At 35.4% G+C, this 16,470-nt stretch overlaps 1 protein-coding gene across 2 annotated transcripts; it reads left to right on the forward strand.

Moving 5' to 3' along the window:
- The first annotated feature begins 7,680 nt into the window (after positions 1–7,680).
- On the forward strand, positions 7,681–10,141 carry LOC103937165 (ylmG homolog protein 1-2, chloroplastic-like). Of its 2 annotated transcripts, none has more exons than XM_048572414.1 (2): positions 7,681–8,510; positions 9,631–10,141. In XM_048572414.1, the coding sequence occupies exon 1, from the start codon at positions 7,780–7,782 to the stop codon at positions 8,443–8,445; it is 666 nt and encodes a 221-aa protein (XP_048428371.1). In that variant the 5' UTR covers positions 7,681–7,779; the 3' UTR covers positions 8,446–8,510; positions 9,631–10,141. The 2 variants fall into 2 exon arrangements, with proteins under 2 accessions (XP_048428371.1, XP_048428370.1); XM_048572413.1 differs by having other exon boundaries at positions 9,750–10,141.
- The last annotated feature ends 6,329 nt before the right edge of the window (positions 10,142–16,470 follow it).

The following is a 16,470-nucleotide window of genomic DNA, read 5'->3' on the forward strand; positions in this document are numbered from 1 at the left end:
GGTATGCTGCCATTTTGTGTCGCTAGAGGTGATCAATATGTGTTGATGATGGTTCAAGTAGGTGGAGTTTTAGTTGTTTGACACAACGTTTTTTTTAGGGAAAGAGATCCTCTCTTAATCTTTTCCACTAATGCCACCTAAACAAGTGATCCGGATTCTTGAAATTTGATCCAACGGCTAAAAACAGGAAGACTCTTTAAAAGTTATAATAATTTTAACCGTTGGATCAAATTTTAAAGATCTGTATCACTTGATTAGGTGGCCTTGATGGAAGAGATTAGAACATAATCTCTTTCCTTTTTTAGTACATCGTTTGACTTGCGGGTCATGTTTTCTCTTTTGCTATTGTATTCTTAATCATTGTATGGTCGCTAAGATTTTAAAACATTTTCAATTATTAGCACTTCAAAGTAGGCATTATTAGCCACTAAAAATATCTTAGATATAATAGGATTTACACAATCATATTACTGTGACAGAAAAGCATTTATTAGCCATTAAAAATAGATTAGAAGTTGTTGTTAAAACTGATAGCAACCACCTTTACTAACATCCTCATCATGCCATATAGAAATAGACATTTCGGTTGAAAAAACACTAATGTTGTCATTTTTAACTCATTATTAATATAGATATTTTGACTTTTCCTTTAAAGATGCTCTTAGTGTCACATCTCAAAAATAGATTAGAAGTTGTTGTTAAAACTGATAGCAACCACCTTTACTGACATCCTCATCATGCCATATAGAAATAGACATTTCAGTTAAAAAAACATTAATGTTGTCATGTTTAACTCATTAGTAATATAGACATTTTGACTCTTCCTTTAAAGATGCTCTTAGTGTCACATCTCAGCCCAGACCCCTACCATATCCCGGACTCGACTCCACTATAGCACGATATTATCCGTTTTGGGCCCCGAATACGACCTCACAGTTTTGTTTCTGGAAACTCATACGAGAACTTCCCAGTATGTCACCTATCCTGGGATTGCTTCTCCCGTAGCACGATATTATCTGTTTTGGGCTCCGACCACGCTCTCACGGTTTTGTTTCTGGAAACTCAGACGAGAACTTCCCAATAAGTCACTATCCTAGATTGCTTTCCCACGAACTCGTGTAACTTCGGAGTTCCGATAGAACCGAAAACCAGTGAGCTCCTAAAAGACCTCGTGCTAGGTAGAGATGAGAATATACATATAAGGCTTATATAATCCACTCCTCTGAACGATGTGGGATGTTACACTTAGTATTCATCATTTTTATAATTATTATTTAATAATACTCAAGTTAAAGTTAAAGCAACTTCACTAAAAAAATGCACAACATGAAGAGTCCCTTTTTGCTCAACGTCCCCCAACTCAAGTAGGATTTCAGAGGGAATAAAGTCGATACTTTACCGATTAGAATATATAATTAAATCGATGCCATTCCAAACTTGAAAAAGCAAAATTATATATTTGCAAGTCGCCCATATGTTGATCCAATAACTTTTTAATGGGTATATTAGTCCCTTTATGGGATTTGCATTCTCGAAAGAGCGACTCCCTATTTTGGATATTACCACGTTTTTCATATTGTTGTAGGTTTTTCCCTTGCATGCATGCTTATATATATATATATATATATATATATATATATAGATACATATATATATCAATCAAAAGAGATTAAGGGGTAGGACTTCGATTCAAGTCTCTGCGCACAGATCGTTCCTTTTTTAATTTTGCCTTTCAGGCGATTGGATCGAAATCCCCGTGATATATGATTCGAAAGATGGTTTCTAAACCGAGTCTCAGATTTTGAATGCTGGAGAGTCCCATCCTGGCCGGAATGAATGCTGGCAGCATGCTTAAAACATGCAAATCAAACGTAAAGTGGTGTTTCTAGTAGCGGATGAGTGAGTAATGCGCAAGAACCTACCTTTGAAGGGGAACAACAGCTGACAACGACCGTTATGTGTACATCTTTTTACAAGAGAAAATTGTAATATGCCGAAAACACATCTTGATATACTAGAGAAATTATTTCCTTTCAATGTACTAGAAAGACAATACATCCAACACAAATGATTGAATACTAAAAAAAAAAAAAAAAAATTCTACTATTTGTATTACAACACTTTTTAGTGGGAGACCATATTTCGGGCACATGAAAAATTCCGACTCTAACAAAGATGTAAGCGAGTAGAGGGCTAGAGCACTCCCAGGATGGGTGACCCTCTGGGAAGTTGCTCGTGAGTTCCTAAAAACAAAACCATGAGGGAATGGTAAGCCCAAAGCGGACAATATCGTGCTACGGTGGTGGATCGGGCCCGGGTTGTGGTGGGGGCCCGGGCCGGGATGTGACATTGGTATCAGAGCTTATCCTTGGCCGAAAATGTGCCAACGAGGACGTCGGGCCCCTAAGGGGGGTGGATTGTGACATCCCACATCGCCCAGGGGACTGATCCTTATATGTATATTTCATGTCTACCTAGCACGAGGCCTTTTGGGAGCTCACTGGCTTCGGGTTCCGTAGGAACTCCGAAGTTAAGCGAGTAGAGGGCTAGAGCACTCCCAGGATGGGTGACCCTCTGGGAAGTTGCTCGTGAGTTCCCAAAAACAAAACCGTGAGGGAATGGTAAGCCCAAAGCGGACAATATTGTGCTACGGTGGTGGATCGGGCCCGGGTTGTGGTGGGGGCCCGGGGCGGGATGTGACATTGGTATCAGAGCCTATCCCTGGCCGGAAATGTGCCGACGAGGACGTCAGGCCCCTAAGGGGGGTGGATTGTGACATCCCACATCGCCCAGGGGACTGATCCTTATATGTATATTCCATCTCTACCTAGCATGAGGCCTTTTGGGAGCTCACTGGCTTCGGGTTCCGTAGGAACTCCGAAGTTAAGCGAGTAGAGGGCTAGAGCACTCCCAGGATGGGTGACTCTCTGGGAAGTTGCTCGTGAGTTCCCAAAAACAAAACCGTGAGGGAATGGTAAGCCCAAAGCAGACAATATCGTGCTACGGTGGTGGATCGGGCCCGGATTGTGGTGGGGGCCCGGGCCGGGATGTGACAAAGACCACCGTCTGTTAATAAGCCCTACCTTCGGTTCACATGTGGTAAAAAATGTAATAGTATAACATTACTCATCAGATTTCCATTTGATCGAATTATGCTAAAAAGAGAGGAGATTTTTTCATATGAGAAAACAATTCGATTTAGCACGTGTCGTGATATAAATAGAGACAAGTGTCTTTCACGTTTCACTCTTGAAATATGAGACGTACTATTGTACAGTAGAATCAGTACACAAGCTTCCCCATGTACTGAAAACTACCAAACTCCAGTTACTTCTAACAAATTAAACGCATACAAGTAGTACTACACAAGAACACCTTCGAGAATAAGAAGACCAAAATTCATGTTTTACGCTTCTACTTGGATTATAGCTAGGCTAGAGCTCAGATTGAGGTCCTTTACTTTCTCTATTATTATCACCGTCGGAAGAGCTTCTTTTCACTTATTCCTTCTATTTTGGCTGCTGATTCCGCCGAGTCCCCCAACTTGTCTCTGCCCCAACCTCCTTAACCTTCTCTCCAGCTCCTCCATCGCCGCTGCCACCGCTACCAGGCTCAACTTCAATATTCCCCATACTGCCTAGACACCCCTGCTTATTTTTTAGCATCGAAGTTAATAAATCAAATGAAAATAACAAAAATTAAACATGAACGTGTTGGAAGAGAAAAATAGTGTGTCGTTTTCATTTCTCCACGAAATTAATCTCATAACTAGCACAAAATCCTAATCAATAATTTCAACTATTTTTCTTCGAAAATACTTAAAGAAAATAATAATAAATGAGAAACTGAAGAAGTATATCACTTACTCTAAATTAGGAGGGAAGAAGTAAGCTTGAACTTGATTAAATAGGGTTTTGGCCTTCTCCAAGTATGTTGGAACCCTCAAGGGGGAAGATGTATACAAAGAAAAAGCATTCTTCGTCATCTCCCACAGAGATGGTTTTTTGGGTTGTTCATTGACTCTGTCTTCCTCCGTCTTGTACTGCTGCGGCTGCTACTATTCTCCTTCTCCCAACACTCCTGTCGGTCCACAAGTATTGATCAAGAATAATATGCAGAGAATCACCAGAATACCAGAAGAACAAATTCTGATGCGGAGCTTCAAGTTATCTTTAACTTCTTGATCTGTCTCGGTGTGTGGACGCGTGTCTAGCCAGCGCCGCTGAAGACGATGGATGAAAGCGGTGAAAGCCTTGAAGATGTGGCGCATGCATGCACGTCACTTCTTGGTTCGTTGGTCTACACGTACGTCGTCGAAGTCGGTCGGAGTCGGTCAAACTTACAGAAACCTGAAGGTTTTTCTTCCTTATTCATTGGTTCCATACTCAATTGTTGTGATTCCTGTGAATTGTTCAGGGCAAATTCGGTAAAGAGCATTCCACATTCCATTTACACTCGAATTATCAATGCACTTCTGCGAATCAAACATTGTAATTTGTAGAGAAGATTTTAGTTGCGACAGAAATAAAAGTGGTCAACTACGTGTTTTTATGTAAATGGTGGAAAATTTTATTTTTTAAGTTATTAACTTTTTAACATGCATATCTCACTATTTATATAGTAACACGTGATGTACCATCTCGTGTGACTGTCACAATGAAAAAATGGAGCATTTTGATATAGATGCCTCAAGTTTGAATTTTTTTAATCAAACATCTATAACTTTTAAACTTTTGATCAAATGTTCTTTTACTAATTTTTAATTAAAAATTATGATTTTTATTGTATTTAATTAACCAACTAGTTCAGAAAATAATATCACAAATATTCTAAAATCACCACAAACATCCTATCTTATCTTATCATAATTCGTTCAAAATGAATTTTTCTTATTCAAATAATTTGTTTTTTAAATTCTAAAAACACGTAAACATCCTATTAACATACAATTATGAAATATAACATGCACATATATTAAATATAACGTACCAAATAGATATATTAAATATAACGTACCAATCATTTGGTACGTTATATAAATTTAATCTGGGTACGTATTAGTATTTTGGTACGTTATAAAATATTTCTTTTGGTACGTTATGCAATTCTTTATTTAGTACGTTGAATTATCCTTATTTTGGTACGTACAAAACTTATGGTATGTTATGTGTAAGTTGTGTAACCCAAAAAAAAAAAAAAAAAAAACTTTTCACATTAAAGCATTGCACTAAAAAATATTTTGTCAACTCTTAATAATTAATTATTGGAATAAGGACTCATTTTAAATAAAAATGTGAAAACTCTTAGTTGACGTTTCTACTATAAGTAGTTGTTAAAAAATTCAAATTTATTTTCAGTTGCATGAAATTAGGCAGTCTAGTCTACATCTCAATTTAATTATAGACGAACTCTTGTTTTTTTATAATCTATATAAAATGTTGAGTTGGAAATTGGAAAAACTATATTTTATCCAATTAATCTTGAACCCCAGTAGATGTAATTAAATCCTTAAATCGAAGACGGGATGAGATTCCATAAAAATAGCAATAAATTAATGAATATTATTGAGTGCTTTTTTTTTTTTTACATAGATATGGATTTAAAAGAATTTATAAAATACTTAAATTAAGAATATACCTGGAATATACAGTTTAATTAAAAGTAAAAGCATTTTAATCAAAAGTTGAAAAGTAACAGATGTTTAATTTAGAAAAATCTAAAATGAGACATCTAATTCTAATTTTTCCGTAAAAAGGGATCTCTCGTAATTTGTGAGGGATGATTTTGCTACCACCAGACAGACAAAACTAGACTTCAAGTCGTGTGCCTGCCTGCCTGGTCTCCCATTTTTTAGCCAAATGACTTTTGACAGATGACTTTTATGTGATTTCAAATTGATTGTTTTAAATTTCATAAGAATTAAAATTTCAAATTGATTTAACATTCATGGATATTAATGGGTGAAATTTTCAAATAATTTCTTTCAAAATCGTGATACTAATATATTAATTGGTGCTTGGTAAATTGTTATGTTATACGTGAAAATCAAATTATTTCAAATGGTGAAGTGGAGGTTTGTTTCTTTCAACGGATGAGATTGAAATAAGGGAATCTAATTCAACGAATGATTCATAAGTGATGAAATTTAACTTTGTCACAATTTGAACTTTTTAGGTTGACAAAAACCTGTAATACATGATCATTCACGTGAAAATTTCACAAGATATTGACAGATTTTTTATAGAAAGACCAAAATGATATACAGTGAAAAAATAGAAAGAAAACAAAATGGACAATCTTTCCTTTTTGTTTGTATTATATATTTTTATTTTATCAACTTCAATCTATCTGGCATAGTGTACCTTGTTGTACGAAGTTTATATTTTTTTTGATACAAACTCTTTTTTCTTGAAGATCCATTATAATAATGAGAAAGATTTCTGTATGTATGCACAAATCAATCGATAATACCAAAATACGATTAAGGACATCTATCGATTTTCATTATCAATGCCCATAATAAAAATTATGTCAATTTCAATAACCATTTTAGTTAAAAGACCCTAATATCCTAATTTTTGAGATTAATTTGCTTTGTAGGTTTTTTATTTTTTGGAAAACTAGTCTGTTGACCGCATTCCATATTCGATCTAAAATTTAGACCATATAAGTTAGGATTTTTTTGAAGAAACGAGATAAGTTAGGATTTAGATAAAAAAAAAATAGTTTAATCAATCAATTGTAAACAAATAGATAAGGGTTTGTTTAGTCAATAAATTCTCATATTACGAACTGTTTATTTATTTTAATTTTTTTTTATACAAATAATTTTTGCAAAATGATTTATATGAACTGGTTTCAACATAAATATGAAGCTTTGTGGAAGTTTTGTGGATTGACTATTGGGAACGAAATTTATGTGTCTACAACTATAAAGAGTTTTCAAAAGAAACTCTTTTACACATTCTTGAGTAACTAAGAATTATTTTGAAATTGGGTCAGCTAACATTTTATATGCCCATAAATAGAGGTCAGTAAAGAGATATTAGAGCGAGTGACATTAACTTTTAAATGACCATTAACATTAAAATGTCGTATCAGTCTCTTAGTTTAAGGATTAGGATTCTCTCTCATTCTCTTTCTATTCCTTTCCATCCCCCCCTTTCACATTCTCTATTTTATCTTTCTCTTTCTATAAAAAATTAATATAAGATGTTGACGTGACTTAACCGTAACAGTTTAAATAGAAAATGAGGGAAAAATAAAGGGGAGAGAATCCTACTCCCTCAGCTTTGGCATAGCGAAAGTTTGAGTCTATGAATTCATGAGTATTGATACTTAAATTTGCCAGTCCTTTTAAAAATACTGTTAAAACTTCGATCCAAAATAGAGCTTTAAAGGACAATTTTTTATCAAAGAGGAAAGTTTTAATTAAATCAAAGTTTCAACCATAGTAAGTGACCTAGTGATAAAGGTGTAGATTATATCCCCAGTAAAACAAAAAAAAATGTGAAATGATCCGAGTTTGATGCTCTGAACTAACGAATTTGCTTAACTGTAACTACAAATAGAATGAAATTCCTTGTAACTTGTCCGGGCTTAAAAAGGGTGAATAACTTGTTTCCAAAAAAAATTAAATCACAAGTTTGAGGGCAAAAATATTTTAAATGCAATTGGTGCCAAAAACAAAGCAGGCGTATATACACCAGACAACCGTAGTTCAGTGACTTTGCTTTGCTTCTTTCACCACAACAGATAATCCATCCCCAAATAATAGCAATGGCATCAGTCATGGCTTCTCAAGTTATCTTCTTCCCCACCTCAACCCCCATCAAACCAAACTCCAAATTCAAACCCTTCTTCTCTCCCACTCCCACTCTCAAATTCAATCCCAAATCCAATCCCAACCCAATCCCCAAACTCTCCCTCAGACCCATCTGCGCCACTCTCACCACAAACCCCCAAACCCTCACTCCCCAAAACCCATCTCAGCCCCCGTCGGCCCTAACCCACCTCCCCACTCGCACCATCACCACCCTCTTCGCCCTAACAGTAGCCGCCGTCCGCAGCCTCTCAATTTCTCTCGTCAAGTTCGGTTCCCAATTCGGACCCTCCATCGGATCCGCCGCCGGACCCCTCTTCTTTGCGGCGCTCAGGGACCGCCCGAGTGGTAATTTGAATACCCCTTTGACGGTTGTCGCTGCCGGACTCTCCAAATGGCTCGACATCTACAGTGGGGTTTTGATGGTTAGGGTTTTGCTCAGCTGGTTCCCCAATATTCCTTGGGACCGTCAGCCACTTTCGGCGATTCGGGACCTCTGCGATCCTTATTTGAACCTCTTTCGCAATATAATTCCGCCGATTTTTGATACCTTGGATGTTAGCCCCCTCTTGGCCTTCGCAGTTTTGGGAACGCTCGGGTCAATTCTCAACAACAGTAGATGAAGTTATTGATTCCAAGAGGAAAATTGGCGGGTTTTGTTGGTGAATCAGCGGTTTTAATCAATTGGGTAAGGAAATTATTTGTTGTTGAGCTCAAAGTTTAAATTTTTATGAGTTACTCATCATGTGTTGGGTTATATCACTGTAATAACTTTAAATTCAGTATGAAATATATAAATTTTGACAGGTTTTGTGGAATGGATTTTCGATATGCCTTTCGTATGTGTTTTGCAGTTCGGTATTTATCGCAGGCCTAAGCGTTGTTTATTTGTACAGCTTTTACGTGGAAATTTGTTTTGAAACTCTGGAGATTATATCATGTGTGAATGTTGCGAAATGAGGATAGGAAAGAAATTATAGAGCTTGGCACTTTGTTGTTTATTCTAGATTAGATTAATGATAAGTTTTGATGAAGCAACAACATTTGTGACGACAACTAATGTGCTTTCTCGCCGAAAGAGAGAAGGAAAGGAAAGAAAATGGAGAAGGGTGAAAGCATGTTATAGTCACAATTTGACGAGGAAAGTGATTTGAGTGGCTCAGTTTGTTTAATAGATCATGCTGCCAGCAGGACGAGGTTTTATAATTTAAAAAAGTAGTGAACCTGCTTCCATCAGTTTAATTTCAAGGCTTACTTTCTATGAATTAGTTTTAGTAGAGGTTGTTTTCTGATCATGTGTGTTGCAATGAGTTAACTGGGTGAGGTAGTTTGCTGATTTATGTTTGTTCTAAACTGATTTTGTTAGCAGTACTTATTTTGCAGAATATATATAGTTTGCGTGCTTGTTTTGTGATTCGGTGCCATTTCAAATTGATTTCGGTCAATTTTAAGTGGCAGTAAGTGATGTTATTGCCCTTGCGTACGGGCCTGATTTCAAGAATCCTTTGTTAGGGAATCTGAATTGACTATGTTATCTCTAAACAACCATATAAAGATTGAGATTTCGATTGACAAAGATAGGTCTTTGAAGGACCGATCTATGAGTAAGAAATGCTATTATGCTTTGCTATTTTAGTTTTTATCATTTGGTTTTGAGCAATGGAAATATGTACGTCTCATTGGTGAAGATCGGGTATGCAATGGTGTCCTGTTTAAGTTTTTCATTTCCAGAACTGGGGATTAGCTGTGAAAACTGGATTTGCGTTTCTCTACCTTATGTCAAAAGGTATCGTTTGAAACTTCTGTAGGAGTGTTGTGTTAAAGTTATCGGCATTCATAGACCTTTTTCCTTCAACTCCTCCGCTCGGCTGATAGTCCAATTCATATCAAGGGAACTATTCAATGTTTATGTTGATGATATGTTCAGGTGGCCTTATCGATGTTGAGGCAGCATCCGTCACACCTCCGTGGTGCATCTGATGATCGGTAGAGACGTGCCCGAGAGATGAATCTTTTAATTTGGGTTTTATGCAGCAATGAATGGTTTAGTTCATGTCTGAGTGCAGAAGCATGATGTGGATGTTACAACCACCTTCTCATAGAGATTGTCCAAAATTTAGATGTTGAAGCATTGTTGTTTCTCAAATGATGGTGATTTATGTTGCTTGTACTAAAAGGAAGCCTCTGCTGTAGACCTGTAAATGGGTTGGGTTTACTGGGTTTTGGGTTTAACTTGATCCGTTAATCTAACGGGTCATCCGAACCCAACTCGTTAAGCTAACGGGTCATCTATTTCATCCGTTAACAATTTTTTTTCTTTCTTTTCTTTTCTTTCAAATCAAATCAAATAATTTCAAGAGAAAACACAACACACAAACACCAAATGCAAACAAATCAGCAGCAGCAGCAGTTGCCATGGGAGACGTAGTAGTGTTGTACGCGGTTGCAGGAATGGGTCACATCATCTCCATGGTGGAGCTCGACAAGCTCATCCACCGCTACGGCCCCCACAAGTTCTCCATCACCATTCTTTACACCTAAGGCAGCTTCTTCGACACCCCTAAGTACAATGTTGTCTGGAACTCCAGTCAAATTGGTCATCCCACGAACCACCAGGTTCTCATCATTGATCCAAATCTACGGTGTCACCGTCATGGTTGATGATTGTCTGCCCAACTACTATCTCACAACATAAAACACATTTCACATTCAATGGGATAAACAAAACAAAAATTCAAGTTTTATATTTATATTCATCAATCAGATAAAATATTTCAAATTTCATCTTTAGTTCATAAGTCAAAAACACGTAATATTTGGGAACAAAAAAGATACCATCAATGGAAAAATTAAGAACCCAGGTGAGTTGCATGTTTGTTTTTCTGGTAAATGTAAAAATTTGAGGCAAAATTGATGCAGAAAATAAAAACCCAGAAGCGAAAAAGGAAAAGAATTGAGGATTTTGAAGCAAATAAAGAGCTCAGGCCCCGCCTACATCCGCCGCATCTCCCACTCCCACGGTGGGAGTCCCAACCTTCCATTACCTTCCGCCAATTCCCTCACGTCATAAATAAAATTACCCAAAACATCAGCGACATTGCAATGATGGTCGACTTCGTTCGCCAGGCCTGTGTTTCTCCATAACGGGTGTTAACAGGTGGTTAACGGATTTGCGGGTTCACCCAAAATGACCCGCTATTTAACGGGTGATTAACGGATTGACCCGTTAATCACCCAACCCATTTATCACTCATCCGAATAATAATTTTAACGGATCAGGTTAACGGATCTTGTTAAAAATACCAGGTCCACTCTTCTAATTACCAAAATAGCCTGATGATTGAGAACAAACTTTAACAGGAAAAATAAAGAAATCTGTTCACAGTGGGACCAAATTAAACAAAAGGAAAAACAAAGCGAAAATCACCAGCAAATTGATTCCAAGCCACAAAACAAATGCCCTAGAAGAACAAAGGGTAAATGCTTTTCGAGAATATGACTGTACGAGGAACATAAAGTTCTCTACTCGAATATCAACTTGGTTCAAATCTCACAGACAACAGTATTTGAATAGGATCATACTATCCACACATTTATTTGTACCTTTTACATACCTTCTCAATTTCTGAGCGGCATCAAATTGAGTTGAAAAAATTAATAAATAAAAACTAACAAGGGTGTGTGAGATGTAAAAAGAAATGTGAAAAAAAAAAAGTACCCTTTAAATATCCTTCCTCAACTTTGCACATACCGAAAACCATAGGAAGTGACTGAAATACCACTGTGTAGGTTTTGAGTTTGTTAGATCTCTCTCTCTCTCCTTCTTTATAATAAAATTGATATCTTTCTTGTTTGGTCATGTATTTCAGCTCTGTGGAGCGTACTAGATCTATGCAACTTTACAAGTAATGTGTTTAAAATTCTTTTATTATCCCGATTTAAAGCACTGACGTTTACTTTGCTGCCGAACTCCATGCCCTGCATAAGCTTTTTTTGTTTTTGTTTTGTCGATGCCCTGCATAAGTTGAATACTTCCTGATACGTCTGAGTTGGTCCCTCGTTACCTTTTACGCATCAAACCTACTCGCTATGACAATGACATGATCAAAAGCATTTTCACAGGGTTTAGATAACTGAAAATTAATTCTAGTATGCTCTAGTGTATAGAAATTGATCGGTACAGGGTTTAAACGCTATACTCTGGAGCATACTAAAAAGTTCACGAATTTTCATTTGCACTTTTTTTTTTCGTTTATGATAAACGATAAGATAATTTACATTAAGGATATTTTCACTTGTGAGAAATATAAATTAGAATTATTTTGGTTCTTAAGTGACATGTGTTTACCAAAAATGGGCAGGACAATTATTTCTCCTTAATTTTTTTCTGCGTTTTATTACATGTAAAGAATTAAAACAGTGTAAGTTTCCTTTTGAATTTATAATTAAATACAGCGTTTGTTTTCACGTAAAGAATATAAAAAGTGTAAGTTTCTCCGTGAAGCTGTAATCAAATTACTAAAAATTAGAAATTGTACTAAAAATTACAGCTTTTGAATTTATAATTATATATATATATATATATATATATATATCTCCGTGTGTGTGTGTGTGTGTCTGTATATGTACACAAGGCTCATCACTTCCAATATTTGGTGACCTTAATTTTTCGATAGATGATGATGGTAGAGTAGGAGGTGGAGTGGATTATAATAATTTTTAATGACTATTTTATTGTGCATGGTGGATCAACCTTTATGAAATTTGTGGCAAGTGATAGAGATATCCCATCCCATGCTCATTGCACCAATTTAACCAACTTTTATCCAATCATAAACAAAATTAACATGGAAAGGATAAGTTGCATTACTTTTTTTACACAACTTTTAATATATAATTTTTTGTGAAGCCTACTTTCTAATGTATTTTAACGATTGGACTCTTATTTTTTAGGTATTTTCTCAAAGTTCATGTCTTTAAAGAATCACCTAAATCTGAAATCATATAACCGTTGAATTAAGGGTTTTTGGTTTCTTTGTAGAATCGTATTCGTCCATTTTCTCCGGTACAAATGAATGTCCTAAATAGTTTTGGATTTGTCCAATTTTTTTTTGCAAGAATGATCTATGAATGATATCTAAAAGATAGATATTTTGGATCATTAAAATACATTGTGCAGTATGCCCTACAAAAAAATGTGTCAAAAGTTATGTAAAAAAAGTAATTGCCACACCCCCAATTAACATTTATTAAATTTCATACAAATCAATCTCTTTCAAGTAATATCTTTTTAACATATTTGTCATTCAGTATTACGGTTTAATAATATTTTTATTCACTTGTAAGTGAGAGGTCCCATTGTGAGACTAAGCTCATCCCATTTCCCTTAGGGCTTGTTTATCAAACCAGAATGAAAGTGTAGGAAACGAAATTGCACGAACTCCAAGTCATTCCAATGTTTACCAAACCGTAGGGAATCAACATTCTGGTAGGACCCACCCAAAATCCAGAATACAATTCCTTAAATACCCGGAAATGGATTCTCGACTTGGGAGGTGGGAATTGAGTTCCTGGAAATAGATTCATCAGGGATCCAAGTTTTCTACCAATAATATCCTTATGCTTTTTTAGTAAACCCAAATACCCTTCACAATTTCACCTCCCTAGTTCCATGACCAGTCTATAGACCCATCTCTCTTCTCCCCAATCCCACCATTTCCTAACAGAGGAGCTGCGACTTCGGTGAAATCCCGACCCCTTTCTCCTTGCCCCGTCGCTGCAGACTATCCAAAACCCAAGCATGAACTCACAAAGTGAGGGGAAAATGTGTGGCATGGCTGCATGGTCATCTAAGAACACGGGGTGGGGAGGGTTGTGATAGGTGGTGAGGAGCTGGATTTGGGGATGTAGGGGGGAGAAGATGGCATCGCAGTTTTCTATTTTTTGGGGGTTTTTATGTTATTTTATATTTTTAATAAATTTGTTAATTATTTATTTTGCTAAATAGTTATGTTTTCATGTAGCCAATTGGATTTTATGAGCGTATGTGGTTATCAAAATTAGCTATTAACTAGCATATAAAAATATTATTTATAACAAGAGCAGTTTAGTAATCAAATAAGTTTCAATTCTGATTCATATGAGTGAGTAAACAGATTTTATGTAATCAACATCATTTTTATTTTGATTCCAGATAGTTTAGTAAACCGTTTCAACATGAATCCAATTCTGATTCCACCTCATTCCATCTCCTCCTCAATTCAATTCCTCCTACTCTGATTACGGATTAGTAAACGGGCCATTAGTGTAGATAATATTTTTTTTATTCAAGAAAAATTTATATAATTATGGAACATCGTTTGTTCAAAAGATAATTAATAAAAGTGAGATTAGTCAAGAATTTTGAATGATATTTTGTATAATATGGAACCATTGGTCTAAAAGATAATTAACAAAGTGAGATTAGTCAAGAATTTTCAATTTCCTTCATAAATGATATTTTGTATGGTTATGGAGCCATTGGTCTAAAAACAATTGAGAGACCATTAATTCGAAAATTACAAAGTTGAATAATTTTGGAGACGTAATGACGTATGAAGTTGCACAAGAAAGTTTACTGTTTAGAAAATTGAGACTTGAGAATAAAATGCATTAATATGGTGAAATGAAACTGTCATGATAAGGGTTCATAATTTTTGTGTAACAAAGAATTGACTTGCAAACTAACTCTTCATTAAGCTCTCACCTTTTACAACCACATGCCCCCACACACTTCCTAACCCAACTCATGTTTTTGATCATGTCATTTAACTATATTTTAGTAAGGGTTTTTATCACAAATGATTTCTGAAATTGAACCATCCCATCAAGATGGTTTCTGAAATTGAAAATCAATCAATGTAGTCTCTGAAAATGGATGATTGCAAATCAATGTGGTCCTTTCGTTACAATTCCGTAAAAATTTATGTTATATGCTTATTTGTCACATAAGTGGGTCCCACAAATCTAATTAAATATTAGCATCTATATTAAAAATATTTAAATAATAATAAATAATTTTTTCATGTCAAAATAAATAAAATAAAATAAAAATATATTTTTTTTTCCGTTGTCTTCCTCGCGCAGGCTTGGCTGCCATGGCAGCCCTGCCCACTACCAGCCGAAGCAAAAAATCCCATAGGTGTGGAGGGTTTTTGCCCAAATCTTTTGCTACTCGTAGGAAAGATTGGTGTGGGGCCGTCAACCTAGGCCTCGGGTGCGGCGGGAGATTGGAGGATATGGTGGGGAAAAGGTGGGTGTCAAAAACATTGGAGTCGAAAACAAAGAAGATGGTTTGGTTCAACTGGGTTTCTATCGTGGTATATTATGTTTGAATGGATAGAGTGCCAAAAATGGAGCCATGGCAGCCAAGCCTGCTTGACGAAGATGACGGGAGAAATTTTTTTTAATTTTTTTTAATTTTGACATAAAAAATTATTATTATTTAATTTCATAGTAATATTTAATTAAACTTGTAGGATCCACTTATGTGACACATAAACACAAAACATAAATTTTAATGGAATTGTAACGAAATGACTACATTGATTTGCGGCATTAATTTTCAAGAATTATATTGATTGATTTTCAATTTCAAGGACCAACTTGATGGGGCTGATCAATTTCAAGGATCTTGTGATAAAAACCCTTTTAGTAATCATGACATGATTTTGAAAATTTTAGTTGTCGTGAAATGATTTTTGTACACTATTTTTTTTTCATTTTTTTGCACATTTTTTATGTTGTTTTTAGTTATTACCATAACAACAACAACTAAAGCTTATCATAATAAGTGAGGTTAGTTGTATGAATGTTAGAATGCTATTGCACTCGGTTTTGCGTCAAGTTTTTCTTTAGTTTCAAGTACTCCATATATTTTTTTGTAGTTTCTTTCAAATTTTTCATACATTTTCATACACCTATTTTACCTAAGATTCCGTCTCATAATCGCATCTTCTCAGAATATTTGTTAAAAGATGCGACTAATAAAGGAAAATCAAAGGATGAAATTAACAGAAAGTAGGGGTGAAATGCAGAAATCGCTATTCAAAGGTTGTGTTCAGTACACGAAAAGGAATTCATAGGAAATGATTTCTCGTGTCATTTCATGAGGAAGGGAAAGATAACAATCAGCAAAATGAATACGAGGAAATGGAGGAGGGCTTCACTTTTTCAAGTCTGGACTTATCAAACACGGCAAATACAACCATTCTCAAACTTTATTTCCCACATTTCAAATGAGAACATTTTCAATATTTCAGAAATACTGTTTGACATATCAAGTATCTTAATACAAATAGTTTTAAAAATTTTCTCTAAGTATTTAACTACTTGTATTATTACACTTAATATATCATATTGTGTTTCTGATATATTGAACAATCTCTCCTACCAAATGTAACCTAATTATAAATGACATTTACCCTCCCCCTCTCTCTGCCCAACACATGTTTGTAGTTGATTCCAACTTCATGGAACAAGTCAGCACAAGTACCTACTTTGATAGAGTCATATTCTTTATCAATTAGCAAACTCCATTTCTTGGTAAGATGTACTAATCTAAGCAATCACTTAAAACGGTGGAAAATTATATTCCATCTGTTTATTCC

This window comes from the organism of the source record quoted next, unplaced genomic scaffold, assembly GCF_019419815.1.
Source record: "Pyrus x bretschneideri cultivar Hongxiangsu unplaced genomic scaffold, Pyrus_bretschneideri_v1 Contig61, whole genome shotgun sequence".
Lineage (NCBI taxonomy): Eukaryota > Viridiplantae > Streptophyta > Magnoliopsida > Rosales > Rosaceae > Pyrus > Pyrus x bretschneideri.

Excerpts from the sequence above, each read along its gene's own strand:
- LOC103937165 (XM_048572414.1), top strand. The coding sequence starts at position 7,780 with ATGGCATCAGTCATGGCTTCTCAAGTTATCTTCTTCCCCACCTCAACC.